At 33.2% G+C, this 14,445-nt stretch overlaps 1 protein-coding gene across 1 annotated transcript; it reads right to left on the bottom strand.

The window, feature by feature from the left end:
* Positions 1–599: 599 nt before the first annotated feature.
* On the bottom strand, positions 600–4,139 carry LOC139520156 (uncharacterized). Its single transcript, XM_071312625.1, has 4 exons — positions 3,435–4,139; positions 2,362–2,428; positions 1,082–1,452; positions 600–755 (listed from the first exon to the last, which is right to left on the bottom strand). Exons 1-4 carry the CDS (start codon positions 4,134–4,136, stop codon positions 636–638), a joined length of 1,260 nt encoding a protein of 419 aa, XP_071168726.1. The 5' UTR covers positions 4,137–4,139; the 3' UTR covers positions 600–635.
* Positions 4,140–14,445: the final 10,306 nt, after the last annotated feature.

The following is a 14,445-nucleotide window of genomic DNA, read 5'->3' as shown; positions in this document are numbered from 1 at the left end:
TTCACTCTACTGCGCTGAGAAAGGAAATCATCAGTCAGTAAGGTCAAACGAACATTTCGCAAATTAGCGATAATTACATTTATTACTCGGAAATTGTAATCATTTTTTGATTTTCTTTCTTTTTTTCTTTTTTTGCCGTTGTTGATTTTTTTTTACATCAACAGACATGAAAATGTTTGCTAGGTAAAGTCATGAATGAAGTCAAATTGAACGTATATACTAGTATAACGCTTATATACAGGTCTGTGCCATTATCTAGTAATCGATTCAACTAATTTGTAAATCAAGAATAATCTCCTGAAGAAGTTAAATATAAAAATTAGACGATGTGGTATGACTGCCAGTGAGACAACATGAGTACATCCAATGGATTCAGTGTAAACACGTCATTAAAATTCAGAGAACATGACCTCGTGCAAGATGCCTTTTATTCGAATTTATAGCTGCATGCCTTCCATGCAATATAAATGTACTTTCTTTTATTTATCTACTTTGATTCGTGTATTGTTTTTGTACAGTATATTTTTATTTTATTATCATTTCCTATACCGGTGGCGGTAGGTGCAATATGAGAAAGAGCGGGATGGTAAAGAAAAATATATGAAAGACTGTTTATTTAAAGACAAAATTAACATTTAAACGTTTGGTAACCAATCTTCATCAGCTACCTCAATGTAGACTCTGACGCAAAAATGTGCAGATATCGCTCTAAAGTCATCTCCTTGTGCTGGTTCGTGCATAATGACTCTCAGGTTCTACAAAAGAGGTTAATAGGGTTTTTTATTACAAAAATCAGTATTACTTGGTTTCTTTTGGACAATAACAACTCCCTTCGATAAATGAAAACTACGCTTTATAAAGTTTGTGCGTTCGAAGCGTTTTACTGTATGTATCTTCAACCATCAAGAAAGCTCAAACCTAAATCTATTAAAGTCGGGGATGTGTAAAACATACTGCAACATTAAGAGTTATATGACCAAATTGGTAATTCTATATAATTATTCAGCGAAATTTTCACTTCACTTTTACAGTTTTAGATTGTCTACCACTACTTTTAGGTAATCTAACAAACTATACTTACAATTTTACTTGACCCTGCCGAATGAACGGTCTTTTCGCTTATAGCATGTAACCCTCTGACTAATACATGGTCAAAAATATATCCATCGTAACCTTGTAAATCGAATTTTTCCTTTGCATAGTCATCAGAGAAACAGTATGTACAGCTGGCATATTCTCCGGAATAAGATTCGCTGATTGGGTCATCGAATCCAGCCGACTTGAATTCATCCATTGAATGCGGAAACAGGGGTGCAACTGTTCCCTTAGTCAATAGCGGACTTGTATTTAAACAGCCAGCAACAATGACATTTTCGAGTCCATTAGTCTTCTGTACGAGAAATTTAGCTTCTTCTAAGTTCTTTTCTGCATACGAATGTGTTGTTTCTGTAACTTAAAAAAGTCATAAGACATTAACACAAAAGGTTTAAGGCAAATTACACCTGAAATTTTAACACGCCAGATCCATTTAAAACAAATTGTCTTGCTATCTTCATTATATTTTATAGTATCACATTTCCATGTGTTTGCTTTCAGGTTTTGCAATATAGATACTAGTATGTCTATTTCTAAACAGCTTATAATAAATAAAAAATAAAACAATACTTTGAAAATGGCATGCGTCTGAAGCATTTTTCTGAATTTACCCGTAATTAGGCACAGGTAAATACATGTTTGTTTTTAAAGCCAGGGATGTATGAAAAGCGAAACAGTTGAAATGATGTATGATAATGTGAAATGTGAGCGTTTACAAGAGCTATATGACTTAAACAACAATATTCACTGATTTTGACAACTCATTTTAATATTCAGAATGTGTATAAGGAAGATAAACTTTAGTAACTAAATCTAAATAATATGGGGAGAAAAGCAGTATATAGTCTTTAGCACACACGTCAATGTATTTTGGTAAATTTGTACAAAACCATGAAACCTAAATTGTATATTTTTTTTTATAAAACAGCCTTCAAACAGTAAAATGTGTGAGTATCACAATGTTGCTCTGAAAATAGAATAATACACATGTATTATAAACATGTCCAATAAAGGGACCAGAGTAACAGACAATGGGTCATATTATATATTTTTATTATTACAAATTGCTAACTTCATTTACTTTTGATATTTTATAATAATCAATTATTAATCTGACTGACCTAAGGGGGGCCCGCTCCTGTCGTGCTTCAATGATTCCCTATATAATCAACCAAATTTTTCCCACGAAAGGCCCCCCCCCCCTGGATCCGCCTATGGTTTGTTTGTTTGTTTTGTTTGTAAATTTCAAATCTTAAATACACTTACTGTCAATATACTTCTCTCCAAGATTTGACTGCATTACAGTACATACTACATTTCCAATATATTTAATCTGCAACGCATAATGTGAAAAGTTAAATAAAAAAGTTCCAATGTTCACCGCGTTACTCACATTTTATTTGCCAAGGGGCAATAACCCAAACAATTTTTATTTTATACTTTGAATGTCTTATAAGAAATGTTATTTGTATCAGATTTATTACTGTGTTCGTGTGTACTGTTGTGTTGTTATACAAAATGTAGGTGTGAGTGTGTCTATAGTGCAAAAATATTACACAAACGAGCACATTAAATGTAAAGTTATATATAATTTACATTTGATTACGTCTCAATAATTGCTGTTTTTTTATAACTCGTTTGCGATGTTAATGATATGTAAATCTGATAAAATTCAAAATTGTACACTCCAGAGCGCTTACAATGTAATTTTCTAGAATACATTTTTGAGGAAAATAATTTCTGTGAAATAAGCGATCAGCGCCGATTGATGTAGTCATTCTAGTCCTTATAGATTTCATAACAATCCAAAAAAAATGTAGGCTTAATTGGGAGCGTTTTCAGTGCGATTGCCCCTGATTTAATAAAACGATTTATATTTCAAATGGACATAACTCCTTTAAAAAAAGTTGCTTGGAACTGATTTTCTAATGTGTCCGAGAAATTGCTGATTTAAACCTTTGACATCAATTTAGTGAAAACCAAGCACGAATTATTGCTGCAGAGCGCTAACGAGATCGGACGGAGGTAATGGCGGACGGCTGGTATGTCTATTTCCCCATAACGCGTTGAACGGGGGAAAAGGCTAAAGCCACATACAACAATACTTAAAAATACTGAATTTGTCAAATGTCGGGAACTTTTATAGTCGACTTTACGGTATGAGTTTTTCTTCAGTTTGAAGGCAGTACGGTTGCTTACATCCAATTCATTTGAACATTGATGGATAGTTGGTGATCATGCCACATCTTATTTGTCTATTTTCACACAAAAACATATTAATGCTATGAAAATTGAAACCAGAACCAAATTTCGGCAAATTACTAAATACTGTTGCTTACCTTAACCTGAAGAAATCCGTGTCTTACAATTTCCTTTTCTTGTTTATGGAATACCCCTTTTTCAGAGTCAGTTATGTTGTGTTTACTCAGTACAACCAGACCGGTTGGATTAACGGCATATTGTAGCTTAAGACAATCCATGGCATTTCTTTTCGTACCTAGAAAAATGCATGCAACGCAGGTATCTGATAGTTCAAGAAAAACATCACTGATAGACTTTGTTCCATTGACTTTACAACTGTCTTCCAGACAACCTATATATTCATCTCGCTCGGTTTCAGAATGACATTCGTGATCTTCACACGCCGCAACTTGTTCTACCCCTTCCCTGTCGTCATCTGAACATGGCGCATGCGTAGATTTCTCATAGCTTCCTGTCATTGCATCGTGGTTGAAGCTAAAGGAGTACGGGAATAATTTCTCAGTACCTCGTACAATTGTGTCGAGATCTACGTCGAAGTATACGCCTTGTAAACATACTACATCAGTATCAACTAAACTTGACTTTACTGCATCAGCAACGTAACTCGCTCTAAATTCATAAGGCGCACACTTAGTACCGAAACCGTCAAATGGGTTACAGTATTCAGGATATAATTCGGCTTGATATGTTGCAATTTGTCTAATTTTGGTTTCCGCCCTGATCGTAGATTGAAATGAAACAAAGAGAGATAATAACAGCAACATATCTTTTAGGACCATGATGACGTGGCTCTCTGCAATATATTAAATTTTCTTTTTTTTACATAATTTAAAAGCTTAAAAGCACGAATATAACAACATTACATTGTTTGGACAAAATTGTTCGTTCCTTGAAGTTGCAAAACAAAACATTTTAAAACAGTTCAATCTTTCAAATTTTATTTCATTAGATTGATAAATGATTTGAGGGTGATGTTACATGTATATGGACCATTCAGTGCAGAAGTGTCGATAATATATATTACCCTTATTACGTCAAAACCAATGTTGAAATTGACATATTTCCAGGGCGTTTTACTCATATTTTCTGACAAAAACAAATATGAATTACAGCCTATCCCAAACAAACAGTTTACGCATTGAACATCTTTGAATAAAACAGCATATAGCAAAATATGTTTAGAGAATTTTATACACATATTTTAGTAGTATACCTAAAACGACAGTTATCTTTCATTTACCCTTAGATATTATAAAACCGTTCTTTTCAAACGTGGTTATTTTCGAAGGGTTAAATATTTCGCGGTGGTGTTTTGCCATGGCTTTGTTTGGACTTTTTTGTTTGATTTTTGGCCTTGTATGTTTGTCCCTAATATTTTATTAACTGTGCATTTGCATTCAGGTATCACAGATCAAATTTATTCGTTCATAGTGTGTTAATTTACGTTTTTTGATTGAGTTAAGTCTTCCAATTGATATTTTATCGTATGGTTTTCTATGTTGTGATGTTATTCTATTGTTTCAGAAAAAGGGAGAAGGTTTGGTACTATTAAAACGTTTAATCCCGCTGCAAATGTTTGCACCTGTCCTAAGTCAGGAATCGGATGTACAGTAGTTGTCGTTTGTTTATGTAATTTATACGTGTTTCTTGTTTCTCGTTTTTTATATAGATTAGACCGTTAGTTTTCCCGTTTGAATGGTTTTACACTGGTAATTTTGGGGCCCTTTATAGCTTTTTGTTCGGTGTGAGCCAAGGCTCCGTGTTGAAGGCCGTATATTGACCAATAATGGTCTACTTTTATAAATTTGTTATTTGGATGGAGAGTTGTCTCATTGGCACTCACATCACATCTTCCTATATCTATTAGAGGTTCACTAATGGCGCATATATTACCAATGGCATTATCTTTATATGATAGAAATCAGTACATGCATAGGAAAGCACACTAAAAAAATTGGGAACCAGTACTTGTATTGCTGTTCTTTACCTCAAAGTTACAAAAAGGCCTACAACAGAGAGCAAAATAACTCTCACCTCACTGCAGATTTAAGACAGCCGCTAGCCTATTTACATTATTAACCCTTTCTGTGCACACGGGCTCGCTCCTTCTTTTTAGATTTCATGCGATTCACTTAGTTATTGTATGTTACCGCTTATTCGATTTATAAAATTTAATCATCAAATTAGAAGACACTTTTTGATTTTTAATCTAGAGGTCAATTGTGGTTATGGTCTGACCATGCCTTCTCCTCTATAGTTCGATTATTTTTTTATCGAACTGTGGTTTTTTTTTTCTCACAAGATTAATGATGTACATTTATCTTCTTTTCGTTAGTGTATCTTATGTTACACGACTGAGCAATCAAAATACAATGACAAGGGTGGAAGGGGTGGGGGAGTTAAACCTTTATTAGGTATATCTTTGTGATTATATAAAAAAAAGAAGATGTGGTATGATTGCCAATGAGACAACTCTCCACAAGAGACCAAATGACACAGACATTAACAACTATAGGTCACCGTACGCCCTTCAACAATGAACAAAGAACATACCGCATAGTCAGCTATAAGTGGCCCCGAAATGATTTTCATTGTCCTTTAATAATTTTCGAATTAAGATTTATAAGATAATTGGTTGATAGTCTCTGTTTACGGAGAGCCGTGATTTAAAAAAACTTCAGATTTTGGGTATATAGACATTTGTAATAATATCTATATATTGTAAATGGTGTCTTAAATATTTGATATAGTCCTTCAAACTCTCTTATTAATTTAAAAACTGTATAAATTCTAATTTGCGCATTCGATATTGAAAATATACAAAAAATCATATTTTCCCTCGAAGTAAGGGAGAATATTTTATATAAAAGTTGAGAAATCAAGATTGCGGAAGTTCACATGGATCGTAAACTATGTGGGATAATGCATACTTATCAAAGTATAATTTAATTTTGGATGTAACGCGTCTTCTGATTGGCTATTTTGTTATAAGCCCATAGACATAATTTCGTCATGTGACCGTGACGTCATCAACGTTTTTTCATGATTTTCTACGGTTTAAATGGATTTAGAATTAAATTATAAGAAATGACTGTAACATTTTTTCTGTCTAATCGAAATAACATAAAAAATGTGGTGCACACTGTTAAATAACCCACTACGCGCGTTATTCAGTGTGCACCAAATTTTTAATGTTATTTCTTCATAGACAGAAAAAATATTACTGTCATTCCTTAAACAAACATGCTGTTTCTAGAAGACACATACTTATTTAAATGTTTGTATTGTAATTTTTAGTAAAGATCTTTTCGTTATTTCATTTCCTGAATTAATACACCATCTTCTTTTAAATGATCAATAACGCTTGAAATATTTCCCTAACAGGGGTAAAATTGAATGAATCAAGAAAGGTTGTTATGACTATTATAAAAGTTTAAAGTAATATGCATATAGCACTGAAAGATTTTTTTCACATTTTTAAAATGACTGTCGTTCATTATTTCAACTTATTTTATTTTTTAAACCACTGAAATCCCCTATGGGCCTCAGTAGATTCTTCTCTCTTCGATAACGCGTTTTAAATGTACTATTTCAGAACTTACATATTTGATGCCAAATGGGCTCCTTATGTGTTTTATTTAGGCAGAGCCTTATCTAAGGACTCCGTTTATGTCCTTTAAGGTTGATTTAAAGGACTCGAATTGATTGAAAAAACTCAAACTAATTGCATCCAAATAATAGTTGTTGCCGAGCAGAGCGAAGCGAAAATTATGGTCAAATTTATGCCAAAAAATCAGTCCTGAGAAACATGAGATTTTATATTTTGTTTCCATCAAAGAGATCTAAGCATAATTTACACTGAAGCTGGCACTGATTTGTATTTGATAATGCACTCCAAATGTGTTGAACAAACAACAAAGAGCATACTAGCGTATTACTAAACTCACCTGTAGCAAATTTGTAAAATGTTGAAGATCAACTAAAAATCACTAAATAACTTACTGTAAGCATATGATCTACACTTAAAATATAATAAAATAAAGATGAATCAAAGCTGAAGTCATGAAATAAGTTCGAGCATTGCAAAACAAAACCTACGCTTGATTTTTCTGAGGAGAAAGTATTTTAAAGTTACGTTACCTGTGAAGCTAGAAATTGTCTGAGCTTATTCGTATGGATATAAGAGCAATCTGCTGTCATTCCGGTTACGTATCAGCTTGTTTTTATTTTATGTATATAACAAAAAGTATATAACAAAAATCCATAAAAAGGAGTATTTGAATGTAAATTAATCCGCTGACGAAACGTGGACATGCATAAATTATCTTTTTTGTTAACTGTAGTGAAATAACAGATATACGTAAAGTTATTTGTTACCTATTTTTTTTTAAGGTAATATGTAAGAAAAACAGTGTAACAAATATATGCATCTAAATTCAATCTTTACTGGCTTTTTTATGTTTAAGGGATTGTTTTTTTTTTCAGATATGTACTTATGTAAGGAAAAAAATTAATGAATAAACTAACAAGCGAACTAGGATTAACAAATAATTAGCCCATATAATAATTTTTAAAAATAATGCTAAATATGAGTAGTTTATGTTCGACTTAGATAAATATCAAAGACTAAAATATGACTACGCCGAAAAGAATTAAAAATACGAAGAAATATGCAATATTGGTGCATGAACAAAATTTAAAGAGGCATAATTATGAGTCAACTTAAAAGAAGTGGTAATAAGTGGTGAATTTTAATGTGCGTATTGTTATGCGTTTACTTTTCTACATTGGCTAGAGGTATGATTTCAGGTATAGGGGGAGGGTTGAGATCTCACAAACATGTTTAACCCCGCCGCATGTTTGCGCCTGTCCCAAGTCAGGAGCCTCTGGCCTTTGTTAGTCTTGTATTATTTTAATTTTAGTTTCTTGTGTACAATTTGGAAATTAGTATGGCGTTCATTATCACTAGTATATATTTGTTTAGGGGCCAGTTGAAGGACGCCTCCGGGTGCGGGAGTTTCTCGCTACATTGAAGACCTGTTGGTGACCTTCTGCTGTTGTTTTTTTCTATGGTCGGGTTGTTGTCTCTTTGGCACATTCCCCATTTCCATTCTCAATTTTATACTATATTTGGAGAAAATTGTAACAATAGGGCACCGACCAATGAAAAGCAAACAAGGTGTTGCCTCACAGTATACCATTTTTAGAATCGATGTAAATAATCTATTGAGAGATGGAAAAGTTAAACATACTCTCAGCATGACCCAAATATTTAATCACAATCCAAATTCAGGGCTGTATCCAGCTTGAATGTTGTGTCAATACTTGTCCCAACTGTTCAGGGTTCGACCTCTGCGGTCGTATAGAGCTGCGCCCTGCGGAGCATCTGGTTCTACATGAAATGTATTTTGGACAAACGAAAAAGTAATGATCATGGACATCCTCAATATCTGACCCACAAGGACAAAAAGAAGAATTTATAATATTAGCTAAAAAAAAGTTCATTGTTTAAGAATTAAGCAGAGCATCGCAATTGCAGTAAGTTATATTCAATTTCCTCGGGCCGTACAAATAAAACGTTTCAATTTTTTTTATACATGTAGACTATCGTTTTTCAATTTTTTCTTAAAATGAGAAATAGAGTCGACACTGCGATTTTTTGTATCAAGTTTATTCAATTTACGTATTGTAGAGGGAATAAACTATTAAGTAGTAAGGGACAGTCTGCAAAATGAAACAATAATATCATGACCATTTCGCAACGGATAGTTGATTGTACTTTGTGCACATGGAGATTCAAGATGACATAGGTTCTCTGGTGCATGTTTTTGGTTCATATTATAAAACATCTGTATTTTTCTTCCTGATTCTTCTTTCAAAAAGAGATTCCCAGCCAATTTCCTCAGAATATAAAGTTTCAGTTTTACTGAATATCGGTAGACCAGATACTATTCTTGCGGCCTCTAATTTCAACTTTCTAATGTATGTGAGAAGCATATTCCCCAATTGTCCCACACTTCCGTGGCATTCAAAATTTAAATCGAATTAAATCTAAGTATAGTTTTTCTAAATTGTTTCGAGATAATTGGTATTTAAGCTAACGTAAAACATTTAAGTGTTTCTTTACACTTGTAATTATTCTTTCAATATGATTGTTCTATTTTGCCTCATTACTGAAATTTACTCCCAGGTGCTTATGAGATGTACTTAAAAGTATATTTTTACCGTTTAAGGAAAAGCTAAGGTCTGGAGTCTCAATATTTGAAAAAAAAATCATAATTTCGGTTTAATCAGGGTTTTATGACACAAGCCATTTGGAATACCAAACATTCAGCTCATTCGGATTGCGATCGATAACAGATTAAATCGGTTCTCCGTCGTTACCATAATAACTGAATGATAAGTCATCAGCAAATAGCCGAAACAGTGATATAAGCTTATCAGCAATATTATCAATATAAAGACAAAAAGAAGAGGACCCAAAATTGAACCTTGGGAAACTCCAGCTGAAAATTATTACAAAAGGAAGAGACGAGTTATGCAATACTACTCTCTGTTTTCTGCAATTTAGATAATCTTGAAACCAATTCAACAAGTTTCTGTCAGACTCAATACCATAAGCTTTCATTTTACATATGAGGTCCTATGCCAAACTTTGTCGAAAGCTTTAGAGAAGTTAAAGAACATCTACGGTATCAAACGTTGTACAAAAATGTACCTGTGTTTATTAGTTTCATATACTGTTATACTGAGTACAAAATATTAGCAACATATACTTTGATTACAAAACTTTTAATAAAAAAAAAGTCGCGTAATATGGCATGGTTGCAAAAATTCGATATTTGTTTTCATTTAAATGCAATATTTTATATTTAATTGGTATATTTCTTCATTTAATGCAATATTTTTTCATTTAGATGCAATATTTTTTATTCAAATGGTATAATTCTTCATTCAAATGGTATAGTTTTTCATTCAAATGGTATAATTTTTCATTCAAATGGTTTAATTTTCATTCAAATGCAATATTTTTATTTAATTGGTATAAAATATCATTTGCATGCAATATTTTTTTATTCAATAGGTATAATAGTTTTTTGTTTATATGCAATAATTGCATTATGGGAAATTCTTTGACGTTTTAAGGTCAAATTTGCAACAACGTTTGTGATTGGTCAATAATTGTTTGGATTTCTCCCCTTTCTTTCTTAACATGGGTGACCAATAAATAAAAAAACGCTTCAGAATATCGCCCATCTAACTAAATCTGGCGTTCGTGCGAGTCCTGCACTGGCTGTTTTATTAAAATCTTGTGGTCCTAACTTGTATTTCTATTGCAAAATTTCGATGGTCACAACGTTCGGGCCACTTTTCAAAAACTTCCATTGTATATGTTAATTTATATTCAAGTATACCTTTCTTTTTTTTTGAAATAGATTAGACTTAAAATGGTTTTACACTAGTCATTTTTTGGGCCCTTTATAGCTTTCTGTTCGGTTTGAGCCAAGGCTCCGTGTTGAAGACCGTACTTTGACCTATAATGGTTTACATTTACAAATTATGACTTGGATGAAGAGTTGTCTCACCGGCACTCATACCACATCTTATTATATCTATAACAACGCAAACAAGACGTTTCTCAGACTGCTTTTTTTTTAAATCCTTCTTTATTTACCTGTCCCAGCTGGTCAGTAGCCTGTAGTTTAGTGGTTGTCGTTGGTTCATGTCTCGACTCATATTTGATAGTTTGTAAATTGTTTTGTTATGTATAATTAGGCTGTTAGTTTTTTTCGTTTGAATTGTTTACATTTTCATGTCGGACCTTTTATAGACGACTTTTCAGTATCAGGTTTTTGTCATTGTTGAAGGCCTTACGATTGTCGATAATTAAAATTGAGAATGGAAATGGGGAATGTGTCAAAGAGACAACAACCCGACCAAATAAAAAACAACAGCATTGCTTACATCCACTTCATTTTTGAAACTCCGGTGGATAGTTGCCTTATTTGCAAATCACATTACATCTCTTTTTTTTTTATATTATATACCTGACTTATAAACTCGTGTTTTTGATGAACAAGCATGACATATTTGTCACTGGGTGTTAAAATTATCAACATACAATCAATCAATTAAAACTTGTGTTAAATAAGAACCATTTTTTCATTTATTTATTTGTTTGGGTGGAGGACTGAAGGATTTCATATATGAATATGGTTGCCTGGTAAGAGCTGAAAAATAGGCATGATAAGCGACAGATTGAAATGAATAATAATGCCCTCCCTTCCCTTCCCCATCCTTCATTTATAAATTTAAACTGACCACCACGGAATAGCCCAATAGTGTTGAAAGTAGCGTTAAAAACTAATCAACCAAAATCCCTTCCCTAGAATATCAAATAATTATCCCTTTACAGTTATTGTTCCGTGTAGTTCTTATATTTATCCAGCTTATCGTCCTACTGTCATACCATAAAAACGTTTATAAAACAGCTCACATTCTAATATATCTGCCTTCATAAATTTATTAATTAAGGAATGACTGTAATATTTTTTCTGTCTATGAAGAAATAACATAAAAAATTTGGTGCACACTGAATAACGCGCGTAGTGGGTTATTTAACAGAAAAAATACTACAGTCATTTCTTATAATTTAATTCTAAATTTTAAACCGTAGAAAACCATGAAAAAACGTTGATGACGTTACGGTCACATGACTAAATTATGTCTATGGGCTCATAACAAAATAATGTCAGCCAATCAGAAGACGCGTTACATCCAAAATTAGATTATTTTCATTTATACTAAACGACGCCATTTTTGTAATGTGCCTCTGCCGTCTTAATAACCTACCAAAAAAGAAGAGGTGAAAGAGAGCCAGAAGATCTTCCAAATGCAAAAAAAAACAAACAACAACAACAGAAATAGACTTCTTTTAGCTCACTTCCGAAAAAAAAAAACCCAAAAAAAAACGCGACCCATTAAAATGTTTTTAAAAACGCCTTGCCCCTACCTTTTTTTCCAAAACAATGGCATAATCAAATATATAAACAAAAAATAGATAAGGGGCGGGACCAAACCTATAGATAACATAATAAAGAAATGATAAAATATACAGAATAAGTTGATTGATTTTCGGTTGCCTCATGTCCAGTGGCAAATATGCCCCCCCCCCCCCCGAAGACACCGAGGTTTTTTATCCACCCCTGTTATATGTGTCTTATTATATACATAGCTAAATGTGCAATCATATAATTTGTTGGATACCTAATTATATTATATACTGTATCACAAAATAAATTTGTATACCTCCCTCCTTTCCCAATGCAGTATTGAAAAGTAAATCATTTGAAAGTCCTGAAGATAAAATATGTTTTGAAATATGCCCCGCATACTTATTTAAGCAATGACCTATAGTAATTATTGAACTACTGTGGGGCTTGAAAAAAATCTATTTAAGGGATTCGGAGATGAGAACAGTAAAAAAAAGCTCAGCAACGAATCATAAATGTAAAATGATTTGCGGCATAATACATGAGAGCACATATTATAGATAGAATTAAATATGAAGTTCACGCCCAATACAGTGAATACCTATGTCATAGGACTATTGTTGCAACATGGGTTAGTAACTGGTTCCAATTTATCCTGAATTGTCTTTATTAAAGAACTAGTTCCGGAGTAATAACAACTTATGTCTCTACTTGTCACGGGGTCTCTGGTTCTGCTGTTGTAATTAGGTGATTTTTTTTCTTCATGTAGCAAAAAAAGAGGTGGCTTAGTTCAAATAATTATAACGTCCTGGAAGGCTTTTTATTCTGTTTTCGTGTTTGCCCTCCTGCAACGTCTCTGAGGATCAAGAAAAGTTAAAAATAATATACATGTAGCACAAAAATAGGTCATGATAATATGTATCTGGACTTAGAGGGGGAAAGGGCTATGTATATATATATTTTTTTATATCAATGTGTAGACTGTAGGGGAGTTTCTTCAGAAAGGGTTTTTATTGGAGATGTTTTTGCAATGCACACAGACATCTGTTTCTATCCATGAACAAGTTGTGTGTCAAATTAATTATTATTACTGGTCACTCGCATTTTTTGCTCGACCTGGCCATTATTGGCATTAATTGCCAGTGCACGAACTACCACGAACGCCATAGGAGTAGGTCCAGTAAGACCCCTTGTTGGCCCTAAAATTGTTAAAATGTAAACTTTTGGTTATTTATTGGAAAGTGGAATGCTTCTACTACATAAATATGGGCTGTTTTTGACATTACAATGTATATATATCGGGTACTAGCATCATAAAGTCATGCTAACTTACTGAAATCTTCACAATTTTAGCATTGTAGTTAAATTTTAGACGGTTTCCGTCTGAAATGAAAGTGGCCGCATTTGTGTTCATTCTTAATATTGAAATGTAAGTTGTATTTGATGATAATACATAACATATATAGAGGTTATGGATGGACACGGATGCAACCACTTTCGTTTTTGACAAAAACCATCTGAAAAGTGACATTTGGCATATTTGATAGATATTTCATATTTAAGCTTGAATTGGAGCGTTTTTAATGACTAAATCAGTTACAATCTTTCACATATACTAATTGAATCAACTGAAATAGACACTTAAGTGTTTAAAAAGTGTCCAAAATCTTTCGTCAAGTACCTGAAATTTGAGGCAAAAAACGGCCCTTATCGAACCTACTCCTTTAGTTAGAAAGGGGAGAAAATCCAAAAAAATACCGACCAGTCAAAAACGTTGTTGCAAATTTGACCTTTATACCCAAGACCCACTAGGCTACGATCGCACTACGATCTGTGAAAAAAATGCAAATTTTGATGATCGTAGTGCGATCGTGTAGATCGCAGTAAGGTCGTACCACGGTCGTGGTGAGGTCTTCAAGATCGCGAAGAGCGTGGCCAACTTTGAACATGTTCAAAACAATCGTGGTGCGGTCGTGGCGAAATCAGGTCGTAGAAGAAGCGTAGTGAGAGCGCACTAAGATCGTAGTAAGATCGCAAAGGTCGCTGTACAATCGTAGCGAGAGCGTAGCGAAAGCGTGATTCTATTCGGAGAGAC

This window comes from Mytilus edulis, chromosome 4 (genome assembly GCF_963676685.1).
Source record: "Mytilus edulis chromosome 4, xbMytEdul2.2, whole genome shotgun sequence".
NCBI lineage: Eukaryota > Metazoa > Mollusca > Bivalvia > Mytilida > Mytilidae > Mytilus > Mytilus edulis.
This window is presented reverse-complemented; position numbering and strand designations above follow the sequence as displayed.

What these genes read in the sequence shown, in the direction of transcription:
- LOC139520156 (XM_071312625.1), bottom strand. Translation starts at nt 4,136, where the DNA reads ATGGTCCTAAAAGATATGTTGCTGTTATTATCTCTCTTTGTTTCATTT. An exon ending in TGGAGAGAAGTATATTGACA is followed by an intron (nt 1,453 to 2,361) that starts GTAAGTGTATTT and finishes GACTTTTTTAAG; the next exon opens with TTACAGAAACAACACATTCG. An exon ending in CGGCAGGGTCAAGTAAAATT is followed by an intron (nt 756 to 1,081) that starts GTAAGTATAGTT and finishes CCTCTTTTGTAG; the next exon opens with AACCTGAGAGTCATTATGCA.